This window comes from Aptenodytes patagonicus, chromosome 14 (genome assembly GCF_965638725.1).
Source record: "Aptenodytes patagonicus chromosome 14, bAptPat1.pri.cur, whole genome shotgun sequence".
NCBI classification, from domain to species: domain Eukaryota; kingdom Metazoa; phylum Chordata; class Aves; order Sphenisciformes; family Spheniscidae; genus Aptenodytes; species Aptenodytes patagonicus.
Window position 1 is genome coordinate 9,520,623 of NC_134962.1, and position 14,324 is coordinate 9,534,946.

General features: G+C 51.2%; 1 protein-coding gene across 1 annotated transcript; it reads right to left on the reverse strand.

The window, feature by feature from the left end:
• Window positions 1-2,462: 2,462 nt before the first annotated feature.
• CEBPB (CCAAT enhancer binding protein beta) lies at window positions 2,463-4,826 on the reverse strand. Its single transcript, XM_076351674.1, has one exon. It carries the CDS (start codon window positions 4,587-4,589, stop codon window positions 3,603-3,605), a length of 987 nt encoding a protein of 328 aa, XP_076207789.1. The 5' UTR covers window positions 4,590-4,826; the 3' UTR covers window positions 2,463-3,602.
• Window positions 4,827-14,324: the final 9,498 nt, after the last annotated feature.

Consider the following 14,324-nt stretch of genomic DNA (forward strand, 5'->3'; position numbering starts at 1 on the left):
TAATTTCTATTAACAGATAGAAGAACTGCTAACAAAATTATAATTGTATTTTTAAATATTTTGTTTTAAAATGATACATATGATTCCTTTTGCAGAACTGAGCACAACTGAATTCAAACACCTAGCAAATGATAAAACGGTGCTAGACGCTTCGGAAAGGGGATGTCAGTGCTAGGGATTTGGTCTTACAGACTTATTTCTACATAGGAAGAAACTCTGTTATTTTAGTAGCAATGAGAAAGACCTGTAGGAATCAGACAACGTAATAAATAATTTGAAAGGGGGAAAAAAAAAAAGTCCAAATGAAATGCTGTTTATAAACTTCCATAAAATTCAAAACAGACTACTGGAGTAAGTGCCTTAACTTCTCTGCATGGTTTGTCTGCATATGGACTGCAAAGTCTTACCACAAGCTGTACTGAGTCGCTTTAGGAAAAGGAGCGCAAAAGACCCTGTTAGAAGACAACCGAGACGTACCAAGTACTGCTTTCAGTCAACGGAATCTTATTTGTAATGGGAAACTGTATCAATATTTGGAGCTGAGCCACTGTTTGGACAGGGATTTTCCAATTCCCCCACTGTGATTAGAAAAGGTATTTGGAATCTTTTGTCTACTTTAGTGCTTGGAGTTTTCTCAGATTCATTTCCAAACTATTTTTTTCCAGACTATTTTTTTCTAGGAAATGTTTTAATTACAGGGGCTTTTTCATATGCTTGTTTATAAAGCAGGGTATTTCATGACCTCCATGCATTTAATAGCACTACAAAGCTCCTAAAATCTAAGCTATGTGGGTAATACAAGATTAAGAATGACGGATTCGGGAATTCTTTTTCCGACTCTTTCACGGATTCCTTCTGAGACTACTGTAAAATTGGTGCATTCATGGCCTCGATTTTCCTGTCTGTAATTGCATCTTTCTGACAAAAACTCATTGCTGCACGTTTCCTCCTGAATGAGAAATCTGTAATCCTAATTAAGAGATACATTGGAATACAGCAGTACTTCAAACATCATTCTTTAAATTGCAGCAACACCGCCCTGGCTCTCCTGAACTGTGGCAGCCAAAGTTTAAGGACAGGGATTAGCTCATTCATGCCTGATAGAGCTCTATCTCCAAAACTGGACTATTATTTAAACAAATATAAATACCTTTAGTACATCTTATCTTTCAGTCTACCCTGCCTTCCAGCCCCCACAAACTGAACTTTTGTTGGAAGCTTTGTCATTTATAAAGAAAGAAAGAAAGAAAGAAATGTATCTGAGGACATCTTCAGTCCTCCAGCAGTTCCACCCTCCGCAGCACTCGGTTCTGACTGGGAACACTGCTTGAAAGTTTGGGTAACATTACATGGCCTACAGCACAACAAGAAAATAGGATCTAACGATGTGGATAAGTTTCGTAACTAGAAGAATAGTAGAATAAACAGCCACAGGAGGCTGGAGTAATCATCGTCACGAGGGACAGTCAAGACAAGATCTAACGTCTATCTTGCCTGCAAGAACTTGAGTCATGCTGGTATAGGAGCTAGCTCACCCAAGAAAATCTATTCTTAGGGTCTCACAAAAACAACTTAACTGCACTGTACAAATTAAAAAGCAAACGGGAGAAATCTGTATCGGGACTAACACTCCACTGCTTACTACTGCACAGCTCCCAGCAGGAGCTATGGAGGCATTGTGGGAGCAGGGAATGTGTAACAAATTTCAGTAAGAGCTCTGGGAGATTCACCCGCAGGAGGCTATAATCTTAAATGTCAAAAAAAGCAGAACAGTTCTTTCAGGAGAAAACATGCTTTGCTTAAAGAAACGCTAGAAATAAGCCACAAATTCAAGATCTGTCCTTCTGCAATCCACTGCTGTTTGTATTGGAATGTATAGCAGCAAATTCAAGTCCACTATCTTTATACTGAAAAATCCTTCTGCGTTCAGCTGTGAAACAGAGCATAGACGATTAAGGAGTTTGTTTTCTGGGGCACTGGGAATCTGGATCTAAAAACTTAACGCTTAAATTTGGCCTAACAGGAAAATGGAAAATGCTGAGTAAGACCCGATCATTTGCCCAACTCCCTCCACGTAACCAGCTTGAGACTGTTAACTTCTTACAGACCTTGACACAGCAGCATACGGTGGGGGAAGTAACACAGCCTGGGAGCCCTGGCAAGGCTGGCTTGTTCCATCGGCAGACAGAGCCTTAGTTCTCTCTAAAACAAAGTTATGGCCTGCTACAAGCTTCTTCCTCCTCTGCAAACCCCCCCCCCCCCCCTTCTCTGTCGCTTGCCCCCAACAAACACGCATGCACACAGAAACAAACACCTCTCCACAGAGAAACTCTTATCTACAGGTTTTAGAAACACGTCTCAAGAGAACAGATAAGGGAGTTGTTCATATGCCTCTCACCTGGCCGGGTTTCATGAGAGCTTCCTGAGCAACGACCGAAATTACCGACATCCAACAGAAATGCTACTTTCTCATGTTTATTCCTGTAAACTACAAACATAAGAAATGCTGAATCATAACCTAGAGAATAGAAACTCTGTAAAGGAAAAAAAAACAACCAACTTTTAAGCGTCCTCCCTTACTTTTTCTTCCTCCCTCCCACTTCAGACTTGGTGTTCCTTTGCCAAAGATTGGTCATGGTTTGGATAGCACATCTCGCTCTACACGTTCGGAACAGCAAGAAGTGCAAAAAAAACCCCAACACAAACACCTCCTCCCCAAACAACACCCCAGTGGCACCTAAAGCAAGTGATGAGAGGAAATAAAATGAGGCAACAAGAACTGGCTAAAGCTTCCAGCTCTGCTCTTTGCTGGGTTTCTCTTGGGGTTGTTGGTTTTTTGTTCTGTTTTGTTTTGTTTTCCTTTCTCTGAGTCACAGAGAAAGTCGAAAGACCAACAAAAATCCTGATCCCTGATCACAGCGGTGAGCCAGATTCAGCTAGAATTTCAACCCTGCGTTTAATCTACCTTTAAACGTGCCTTCAAAATAAAACAAGCTATTTTTTTAACCTAGTCATAAAGTTTATTAAAATTGTTCATTAATGCTTCAAATGTAGCAAGAATGCATAGATCCCAAAATATACATATGTATTTTCTTATAGAAATAGATTATTCTTTATAATAAAAAAAACTGTAGGAACATCTTTAACAGATTACTCAATTCATGACTGACAGTTACACGAGATTGCATCATGTACACAGCATTCCCAGCCATGCTTAAAGGATTGCATCACTTTGCCCTTGCTCTCCTCTCGCTCTTTTAAATAACCCCAGCGCCCAGCAGCCTGCAGAGCCCGCCCGGGGCCGGGGCCGGGGCCGGGACCCCCGGCCCCACCGCGCCGGCCCCACCGCGCCGGCCCCGCTGACAGCCCCCGGTGAGGTCCCCGCGCCGCGGCGGGGCCTTCCGCCAACATGTAAATAAAGACCAAAAAAAAAAAAAAACAAAACCAAAACAAAACCGACCAAAAAAAAAAAAAATAAAAACCAAACCAACCAACCAACCAACCCACCCGCCCCCCGGGCTCCCCCCTCGCCCCGGCCCGAGAGGAGCGCAGAGCAGGGCAGGGAGCCGGCGGCTCCGCTCGCCCCGCGGCCCGGCCGGGGGTCAGCAGCGAGGCGAGGAGGCGAGCAGGGGCTCGGGCAGCTGTTTGAACAAGTTCCTGAGGGTGCTCAGCTCCCGGGAGAGCTGCTCCACCTTCTTCTGCAGCCGCTCGTTCTCGGCCGTCAGTTCCAAGACTTTGTGCTGCGTCTCCAGGTTGCGCATTTTCGCTTTGTCGCGGCTCTTGCGCACCGCGATGTTGTTCCTCTCCCGGCGGAGCTTGTACTCGTCGCTGTGCTTGTCCACGCACTTCTTGGGCTTGTTCTTGCCCGCCGGGGGGGCGGAGTAGCCCCCGCCGCTGGCGGCGGACTTGGAGGACTCGGAGGGGTTGGGGGTGCCGGGGGGGCTGGAGGAGGACGAGGTGGACAGGTTCCCGCTGCTGCCGCTCGGCACCGACTGGTAACCCAGGTAGGAGCGCACGGTGCTGCCGTAGGGTGAGGACATGCCCCCCGGTCCCGGCCCGGCTCCCCCTTCTTCCTTACGGGGCCCTTTGCAAGAGTCCAGGGTCTCGAAGACCGGCTCCACTTTGGTTTCCACGATCTGGGGCGGGAAGCAGCCCGGCAGCCCCCCCGGCTTGTGGCTCTGGCTGGCGCAGGGGTGGCTGTGCCGGGCGAGGCTGATGTAGGTGTAGTCGGGCTTCTTGCTCCCGCCGCTGCCTTTATAGTCCTCGGCGAAGAGATCGGAAAGGAAATCTTGGCCGCCGCCGCTGCTGCAGGGAGGCTCAAAGTTGCCCCCTGCTGCTGCTGCGGGAGGAGGCGGCTGCGCCGGCTGCTGGGATGCTAAGGGGTCCAGGTAGGGGCTGAAGTCGATGGCTCTCTCGTGGTCCCCTACGGTGAGCTCGGTCATGGAGCGGCCCCCGGCCGCCCGCGGGTGCAGCTTGTTGAGAGCAGCCAGACAGTCCGCCTCGTAATAGAAATTAGCCACTTCCATGGATTTAAAGGCGGGCGGCTGGATGGGGAGGCATGCTGCGTCCCAGGCCACCAGGCGTTGCATGAAAGCAAAGGGGGATGCGGGGAGGAGAAGACGACGCAGGGGGGGCCCCCCCGGCAGAGGATCAAGCTGCCGCCGTCGGGGTGGGGGGGCTCCAGACCCTGCCTCAGTCTCTGGCGCTGGGCACGGCCCCCGGCTGCGCTGCCCACCTGGGCTGGATCAGTTCCTGCGGCGCGGCGGGGCTTCACCGCTCCGGGTGCTGCGGCGGGAGCTGGCGCGTCTCCTCCGGACCATCTGGTTCTGGGTCCCGTGTCCTAAAGTCTCTGACTTAGGAAAGTTCCTTTCCTCAGTTATTTATAGGGGCGGTGGATCCCATAGCAACAGGCGCGTCACCGCCTGGCCGCCTGCCACGCTGCACGCTCGGTAACTGCTGGCCCCGGCCCCGGAGGAGGCACCCGGGGCGGGTGTGCCGGTGCGGTGCCCCGCCGAGCCGGCCGCAATAAAAACGGGGCTTTGCTGGGGAGGGAGGGAGGGAGGGGAGCGGGCTGCAGGGCCCCGCAGGTGAGGGGAGGATCGGGGCTTGCCGTGGTGAGGTCCGGCGGGGGCGGCAGCGGGCACCGCGCAGCCCCGGAGGGGCCGCGGGGACACGCGTGTGCCGGGACGCCGCTGCTGCCTCCGTGCCAGCGTGGGCTCCGTCTTTCGCGCCTGAGAGCGGGGCTTGGTGCTCGGGGCTGACGGTGCAGGCGGGCGCAAATCCCGCCTGGGTCCCGTTTTACTCTCGGGGAAATGAAGGCAGGAGGGATTTTTTCCGAGTCCTTTTGCCGAGGCGGGGGGAAAGCTGCAAACAGAAGACGGATCCCGTTATTCTCCGTCCAGTGCTTGACTAAGTGAATCCCACTGGCAGGCAGAACTGTCCGTACGGACGTGCACCGAGCCGCTTTACAGCGGCGAGCGGAGAGCCGAGCGGAGTTGGAGCAGGGCACGGCGCTGCTCCAGGCTTCCTTCTCGCGGCTGCAGGCAGCCAGAGCCGAGCAAACCCAGAGCTCCCCTCCCCATCTCTTCATGCAGGGATGATGGCCTTAAAGTTTGTCTTGGTGTGTTTACTTTACATGATATGGTGCAACTGTCAGGGTACACAGGGGATAGGGAATCCGCGCGCTGAAACCAAAGGGGACCGTATGTAGCGCGATTCAGAAGGAAAGTGAGATACGTGCGTAGAAACATGGAATCCAAATGCTTTTAGAATCGCGGGGTAAGTTTGGGAAGGAAGACTGAATCGCGATGTCCGTTTTAATTAAAGACACCCACCTTGGGAATCAAACTTATATTTTCACTCTCTTACTCCCACATTTACCTGTCTACAAGCTGGTGATTCATCCCCAGAATAAAGGACATTAATTTAAAACAAAACATATAATTAAAGGAAGTAGGAGTGTCCTTCACCTCAGTAAAGAAGACCTAGCACTGCAGGGAAAATGACACTGCCTCTTAGAATAATGTGAAGCAATCCTGCGGTGTGGGAAATATTGTAACGTTAAGCCAGAGGAACAGGTATTGCATTATACGATTCAGTCAACTGTTCATAATGTTCAAACCTCAGAACTTCGAAAAGAGGAAGAATTCAAGAATCAGTCAGTGGATCATCGGACTTTTTCTTTCTTTTATTTTTTTCGTTTGCTTTTTCTTTTAACAATTTAAAAGGGTTTTTTCTTTCCATAACAAAAGTACCCTAACAGGTTTTCAGGCTTCAAATATTTCTAGTTCCATCTTTATCTACCAAGTTAATCTTTGGTGAATGCACCAGAGATTAAATTGGAGCTGGGCCTGGCCAGAGAGCTGGGTCTGGAGGTTGTAGTTGGAGCCCATACCTTCATAAATACAAACATCTATATTGGGTGCAAATACTGGCAAGTTGCAGTGAGCCAGGGCTTGTTCTTCTGGCTGTTTACTCCCTCATTCTGCATCTTTATCCTGCATTCTGATCTGGCAGTTACATCCAGTGGCTGCCCTAACTGGCCCTTGCAACTGAACTCTTGAAAATCGGTCTCATGTGCTTCCCACCTCCAAAACATCTCAGGGACTCACAAGCAGAAGGTCTCCTGCCATGGTGGCCTGCTGAAATGCATGGTTGGTCTTTCTTGGCATTAGCCCGACAGGTCTCCAGCTGGCCACAGCCGTTGGCTACAATTGAACGTTAAAACTGGTTGGTAAATTTCCTGGGCAATTTTTCAAGATATTTTCAGAGATCTAAATTTGCCCTCTTCAAATTTCTGCCCTGATCTCTGCTGCTCTGCAGCAGAAAGTTGTACTCTGCCCAGGCTGATCGTCCCTAACAAAATAGAACATCTGTGCAACTGTCATGTGAAACAGATTATATCAGGGATGGTGTGGCCCACACCTCCTTTCCAGGCCAGTGCTGAGTAATCCCGTAGTCACCGGGATCACACGTCAGTCGGGGTGGTAATTGAGGTTGGATGCCCAGCTTGTCCCCTCCTTCCCTTCTCCCCCCTCACCTCCCTGCTGTACCTGGATCTCTTTAAACTTCCTCCAGCTCACCTCAGATCCCAACATCCACTCTCACGGAGCCGACGTCCGTTCTCAGCTTCTCATGGGAACCTTGTTGGCGGGACTAACCACTTACCCAAAACCCTAGCATTTGGCAAGCAGGTTTTGAGCTAAGTCTGGTCTCTTTTAAATTGTTTCTGCACTTGTTGTAACAAATGCATGGCCAGAAATGGGGTTTTTGAAATAGGAACAGGTGCAAAGCGAGGCTCGCACCACAGAGGATTGGGTGGGGGTCTGGGCACACCGAGCTCTGTCCCTGCAAGTGCCGTGGCTTGGCCTGGCCAGATGTGCAGAGGCTGCTAATAATCGTCCTGGAAAACCTCCTCAGAGAGATGCTTTAGATAGGAAAAGAGATGCAGACATTCCTGCTGAAGGGATCTGGGCACTGGTCTCACGCTGTGAAAAACCCGAGGGCAGCAGCCCTTCTTGCAGCATGTCTCCCAACAGAGCAATTTTCAGCAGAAAGGCAGCACTTCTGTGAAAAGCACCTTCTTTCTCGTGATTTCATGATTTCTTTTTTTTGAAACTAGTCAGCTGAGGAAGGAGACAGCATAACTCACAAATTACTTAGTAAGAACATCAACATTTCTGAGCAGAAAAAAAAAATTCTGATGCAATAGAATCCAGATTTGTCTACATTCATGTGTGAAACAATATAGATACTGGGAGGGTAACAGAAGGATACCAGAACGGTGAAAAGGTGGAGGGAAGAATCTCATCCTCACTGCTGCTTTCTGTCATGAATTAAATCCTGCTCTCCAGTTTCCCTTTTGTACTGTAGAAGCCACAACTTTCCAGCTCCAGGCTCAGACCTACAATAAAGCATTGCAGAGGCATTTTCTTCCTGGAAATCGTCTTCTTTTCCAGGATTTCTTGCAAGCTCTCCAGTTCATGTGCTCCAGGTCTACAGCAGCTGTCCCTGGAAGGACACCAGCTTTGGGGAGATGCTCTTTAATGGTGACCGCTCAAACACTGAAGTGTTTATAAGGAGGTCTGTGGACAGAGGATCATACTCTAGAAAAAGGCTGGCTGTAATTTCTCATGCTTCTTGCTGCAGACTTGTCTGGTGTTACTTGCCTTGCAGTAGCTCTTAGCAGATCAGTAAGATCAGAGCTGCATTACGCTAAACCCTGTGTGAACGCAGCTGCTCACCCATAGGCCTGCGGTCTAAAGCAACACAGAAGGGCAGAAGAGGGGCAAAGAGGAAAGAAGTTAATGTCAGAAGTTGACAGCTGCATCAGCGAACAAGATGCTGTAGTCAGGTGAGCTGAAGAGGAGAATGTGAGGGGTTCCAGAGCAGTATCCATGCACGCGGGCAGGCTGGGAGAGAGCACAGAGGTGGTGTGGGAAAGTCTCTGGGGGGTAGGAGGGGACCTTGCCTGAAAGACTGACTTAAGTGGAGCAATGTTGCAATAAAGGCTGCAAAATAGAGAAGTAAAATTGAAATTTACTTCTGTGTATGTTGTGCGCTCTGTTTTTTCTTCTTCCTAGCCCCAGGTCCTTCTTTATACAGCCCCACATCTCACGCCAACAGCAAGCTCATAAGTTGTACCTGGCAGAGGCCAGATTTCAATCTATTGCTTTCCACTTGCCCTTCTCTGCTGTGAAAAACAGCACTTATGAAATGTCAGACAGAGAGAATGTCTCAACTCGGAGAGAGGTTGGCTTTCCTTCCGTCTCCCCCCACCTCTCAGACCAGGCTCGAGACTTTGCCTCATTTTAACATAAAACCCGATTGCCACATGCTTTCCTCTCTTCTGAAATCGCAGCTGCGATACTCTGCCTTGCAGTCCCCAGTGGCAGGGAGCTCCCCAGGCAGTTGCAGGCCATGTCTCCCGGCCTCCTTCGGTTCTTTTGTTACAGACCAGAGTCTTCCCCCTCCCTAAGTGCTCCCTCACCCCTTGTTCCCATGTGACATGGTGATGCTCGGGTATTTGTTGGTCTTCTGCTGATTTTTCTGCTCACCTCTGACCTAGCATGCTTGGCCTTTGCTGTGCTGGGTTGCTCAATCCCCGCTTTATCTACATGTTGCTCTTTGCCCTACCGAGTGCTGCAGAGACGACACCTGGAGATTGGCACCACTGCCTCCAGCCGGTGGGACAACATGAGCGAAATACCTTCCCCTACCAGACTGAAAATTTTCCAGAGCAAATTGGAGGTCAGAGCACCCACTCTGTGGCTCAGCGAAAGAAAGAAAAGGAAGGGAGAGCCAGAGCGCACACAAACGCCCGTGGAAGGGAACGGTGACAAAGCAGAAGCTACAGTCTCCAGTCCTGCATTGCAGAGAAAGTCCATGTTGAAGCCATTTGGCTGGCAAGACGTGGGCTTTCTTTCTGAGTGGGGACTGTAAGAAAGAAGTGACTTTGTATTTTATGGGTAGCCTGTTTCCTTGTATTCAAAACAAAATGGCAGAGAAGCTGCTGTCCACTAATTTTCCAGAAGTTCTCCATAGTTGTCTGACATTTCCTAGGTAATCGTAGCCTCCTGCTTTGATGAATTTGTTACAGATCACAGGTTAACGCTTTTTTCCGGGGTATCCAAGCTTTCAAAAGATCCATCAAGGGAATAGGAACCCTATCCTTCCAGGATACCCTGCCAAGTGTCAAAAGATCCCAGTAAAAGCAGTTGGCAATTCATTTAGGAAATTTCTAAAGGAGAAGAACTATTCAGAGGTCCTCAGGCTGCAGGCCAGGTAGCTGGAACTCCACGGTTTGTATTGCCAGGGGCAGCAAAAACCAAGGGAAGCCTTAGAGTGACAGGAGAGTGGGCTTCCGTGAAGAATTAAAAGATTTTTTTCTTTATTAAAAGCATTAAAGGTCTGTGCCCTAGACTGTACAATGACTTATTTTTCATCTGCTCTCCTCTTGTGTCGAGCACCACGGGGAAAGTGGGGCTGCCGGGGAATCAGTTAGGACTTGTTGGTTGTGAGTACTGGCATCTAAGAACAGCCCCTGGGCTGGTGTGTGTCATCTGGCAGCTGGCCTTGGTGGACTGGCTACCAGGTGGGGATAGCCACAGCGTACCGTCCTCCGCACACCTCGCTTCTTGGTCCCTGTCATCTCCCTATCTTTGCATTTATGGCTTTGGACGGGAGTCGCAGGAGTGGCTATTCCAGCTCTCTCACCCACTGACACTTTCCCATGCCAGAGAGAGTCCAGCAAGGGAGCTGCAGCCAGTTTCTGCTCCCTTCCTGCCTTGTGGCTCAGGAAGAGGCCAGAATTGCACATGTGAGGGTGACAGGCGAGAGAAATGAGTCTGAAAGCTGCTCTGCACCGACGAGCCAGTCTTGATGGGCAGCTCTCAGGTACGGAGGTGTAAGGGGGAAGCGTGTGGAAAACTAGAGGTGATCTGACTGGTGTGAACAGGGTGAGACAGTAGCCAGGGCTGTGCCAACGGAAATCATTGCCATCGTTTAAGCTGAGGGGCCGGCCTCCCTCCTGGCCCCACTGCTCTTGAACACACCGCTGGGGCGGCAGCCGCTGTTGGCGGGAGGCCGGTAAAGGATCAGGTGATGAGTTTAATGAGGAACGCACGAAACCTCGTTGTTTGCCTGATGTCTCTAATACCTCATTAGCAAACGGGCTCTGCACCTGGAAGCGTGGAAGGTTTTCCCGTGGGTGCCTCTGCCCCGTCCCCCGTCCCCGGGGCGGCTCCGGCGGGGGCCGCTCGCCAGGGCGGGGCTGACGCGAAGCACGGCAGTGTCGGGAGGGCACAGGGTTTTGCTCGCGGCATGCTCCTCGGGGTCTCGGAGACCCCCGCGGCTCGGCCCCCCCCCCCCTCCCGCTCCGCCTGCCGCCGGGCACAGCCTCGCCGCTCCCGCGCGGCCCGCGCCCTGCGCCGGGGCAGCGCCGCCGTCACCGGGCTTGGAGCGCCACCTAGCGGCGCGCGGCGGGGCCGGGGCGGGGCCGAGCGGCGCCGGGGCGGGGCCGGGGCGTTGGCGGGAACGGGCACCCCCAGAGCCGTGTCGGGCCGTCCTTTTCGCAGTTCTTGAGGCGACGTGAGGTGCCTGCCGTGCAGCCGAGGCTGTGTCTTCTGGGGCCGTGTCTCCGCAGGCCTCTCAGAACGAGAGCGAGCGGCCCGCCCCCGCTGCCCGGCAGCAGGCAGCCCCCGTGCCCTCTGTCTCCTCGCTTCACCTTTAAGGTGGTGTTTCCTCCTGGAAGCTATGCTAAGGCACATGGAGGACAGGGAGGTGATTCGAGACAGCCAGCATGGCTTCACCAAGGGCAAGTCCTGCCTGACCAACCTAGTGGCCTTCTATGATGGAGTGACTACATCAGTGGACACGGGAAGGGCTACAGATGCTGTCCGTCTGGACCTCTGTAAGGCCTTTGAGACGGTCCCCCACAACACCCTTCTCTCTAAACTGGAGAGGTATGGATCTGATGGGTGGGCTGTCCGGTGGGTGAGGAATTGGTTGGATGATCGCATCCAGAGGGCAGTGGTCAACGGCTCAACGTCCAGATGGAGGTTGGTGACGAGTGGTGTCCCACAGGGGTCCGTACTGGGACCGGTACTGTTTAATATCTTCATCAATGACATAGACAGTGGGATCGAGCGCACCCTCAGCAAGTTTGCAGATGACACCAAGCTGAGTGGTGCGGTCGACACACCAGAGGGACGGGATGCCATCCAGAGGGACCTGGACAAGCTTGAGAAGTGGGCCTGTGTGAACCTCATGAGGTTTAACAAGGCCAAGTGCAGGGTCCTGCACCTGGGTCGGGGCAACCCCCGCTATCACTACAGGCTGGGGGATGAAGGGATTGAGAGCAGCCCTGCCGAGAAGGACTTGGGAGTACTGGTGGATGAAAAGCTGGACATGAGCCGACAATGTGTGCTCACAGCCCAGAAGGCCAATCGTGTCCTGGGCTGCATCCAAAGCAGCGTGGCCAGCAGGTCGAGGGAGGTGACTCTGCCCCTCTGCTCTGCTCTGGTGAGACCCCCCCTGCAGCACTGCGTCCAGCTCTGGAGCCCTCAGCATAAGAAAGACACGGACCTGTTGGAGCAGGTCCAGAAGAGGGCCACGAAAGTGATCAGAGGGATGGAACAGCTCTCCTATGAAGAAAGGCTGAGAGAGTTGGGGTTGTTCAGCCTAGAGAAGAGAAGGCTTCGGGGAGACCTTATTGCAGCCTGTCAGAACTTAAAGGGGGTTTATAAAAAAGATGGCGGCAGACTTTTTAGCAGGGCCTGTTGCGACAGGACAAGGGGGAATGGCTTTAAACTAAAGGGGGGTAGATTTAGACTAGATATAAGGAAGAATGGACTAGATGACCTTTAGAGGTCCCTTCCAACCCAAACTATTCTATGATTCTAAAAGCCTTTGCACTCAGCAATGCTAAATCCTCATGGCTCCACCCTTTCTTGGGATGCGGTGGTACTGCGGCTGTACCAGCTCTTGGAGGTTCACCACAGCCTGTGAACTAACCTACCGTTTCTCCCTCCTCCCCCAGATAACAACAGAGAGGAAAAGGAACACTCTTCAGATGTGTCCCCAGCGTGGGTTCGTCTCTAGGAACGGACCAAACCCTCTCCTCGACGGTCTTTTGTCTTGTCACACTGAGGTGAGATTAGAAGGGGCTTCAAAGCACCTTTTTCCTTTTGCGAGGTTTGTCTTTAGGCAGCTACACGGACGTTATTACAGAAGGATGCAGCTTTTTTCCAGCCAATGCCAAGGCAAAACTAATAACCATTTTCCAAGAGAATTTGATAACCCATCCAAAGCCCAACCTCGCTGCCCATTTGCTGCCTTTTTCATGCTGACAGCCCTTGTGCCTTGACAAAACAAGATGACTAGCAGGTCTTGAAAGTATCTTGGGAAACACTCCCAAGAACCGTACCTCAGCTAAAACCGTTTATATCGTTCCTCTGATTTACACATTCATAATGGGGACATACGGTCACATATCTCAAAAGACATTTAAAGGTGCCGTATCCTACTGAACTGACGTTAATTCATTCACGTTTACATCACTTCTGTACTAATGTTATCAAGGTCACTGTGACCCTAAGAGGATCTTGGCAAAACCCTTAGCATCAGAGCAGCCTAACCTCACAAACGTCTGATGAAAACATCGGCATCCCTCGATGCCAGAACGTCCCCATCCCTCAGTCTAAACGCAGCCCGGTCCAACAAATTGAGGCACCCCAAGCTACTGCCTTTTAATTGGCTTATGACCCAATTAACAGAGAACAGAAAAATCCCCCCCGAGATAAATACCTTCTTCCGTGTCAGCAGCAAATCGTTACCATTTATAGTTTCCAGAAGTTTTGAGAGATGTGTGTGTATATATATAAATATGAGCCCAGGACTCATCGAATTCCTGAGCCATTTTTTCATTAAGAACCGCTAATTTGAGCACGTGATTCCAGCCAATTATTAATTAACTTGTGATCCCCCAAACAGCAGGGCAGACTCCGGGAGGCACACGGCATGCCTTTTAGCCTGCTTCGGAAACGCGGTGGTTTCAGAGCACCATGAAGTGACGGTGCAGAGCAGTCCTTGACTGTTGGCTTGGTCAAATTTGGGGAATTTCCCGGGTGGTTTGATGCAACCGGCGTTTCTCTTCCAGCTCTCTGGAGGGGGAGCCCGCAGGGCAGCCCCCGTGTCGCATCCTGCAGGAGCGGGATCAGCATTTGCCCCTCGGGTAGGTGTGATGTGCTGGTCTGCGCCGTCAGGGCGGGTACAGCCGCAGGGCCCAGCCGACACCGGCCTGGGGTTGTGCTTTACTGTCATTTTGGCCTTGCCGTCAAGGCAGAGGGGGGCACTTCATTCACCGCGGCGTGTCGTTTTCCAGCCTTTGGGTTGAACAGACATCCGGCTTAGTGTCTCCCGCTCTCTAAATGGATCGATTCTTAATGTTTAAGGGAAATCTACTTCATTATTTGAAACGCTTCTTATTTTAGTGCTGTTTTATTTGATATGCAAATAAATCTTTGCAGAAATTGTTTTTTTATAGACATGATGCAGTACTTGGATATGGCTAGGGGCTTTCTTTTCTGTTTTGTCCGTGCTGGGTGTACTTATTTGGAACACAGCGAGTACAGCGGCGAGCGGCTTTAACCGCGTCTGTTAAGGGACACGGGCTGGATTACCAAACGGAGGGACCGAACACGATTTTATTGGCACGATTACGGTCTCGCCGTGTCACAGTAAACGCAGGGGCTTCCAGAAGCCCAGTCACTGCCGTACGCCTAACGACTACCGGCAGCACCCGCACACCCGGTGACGTCCGGTGG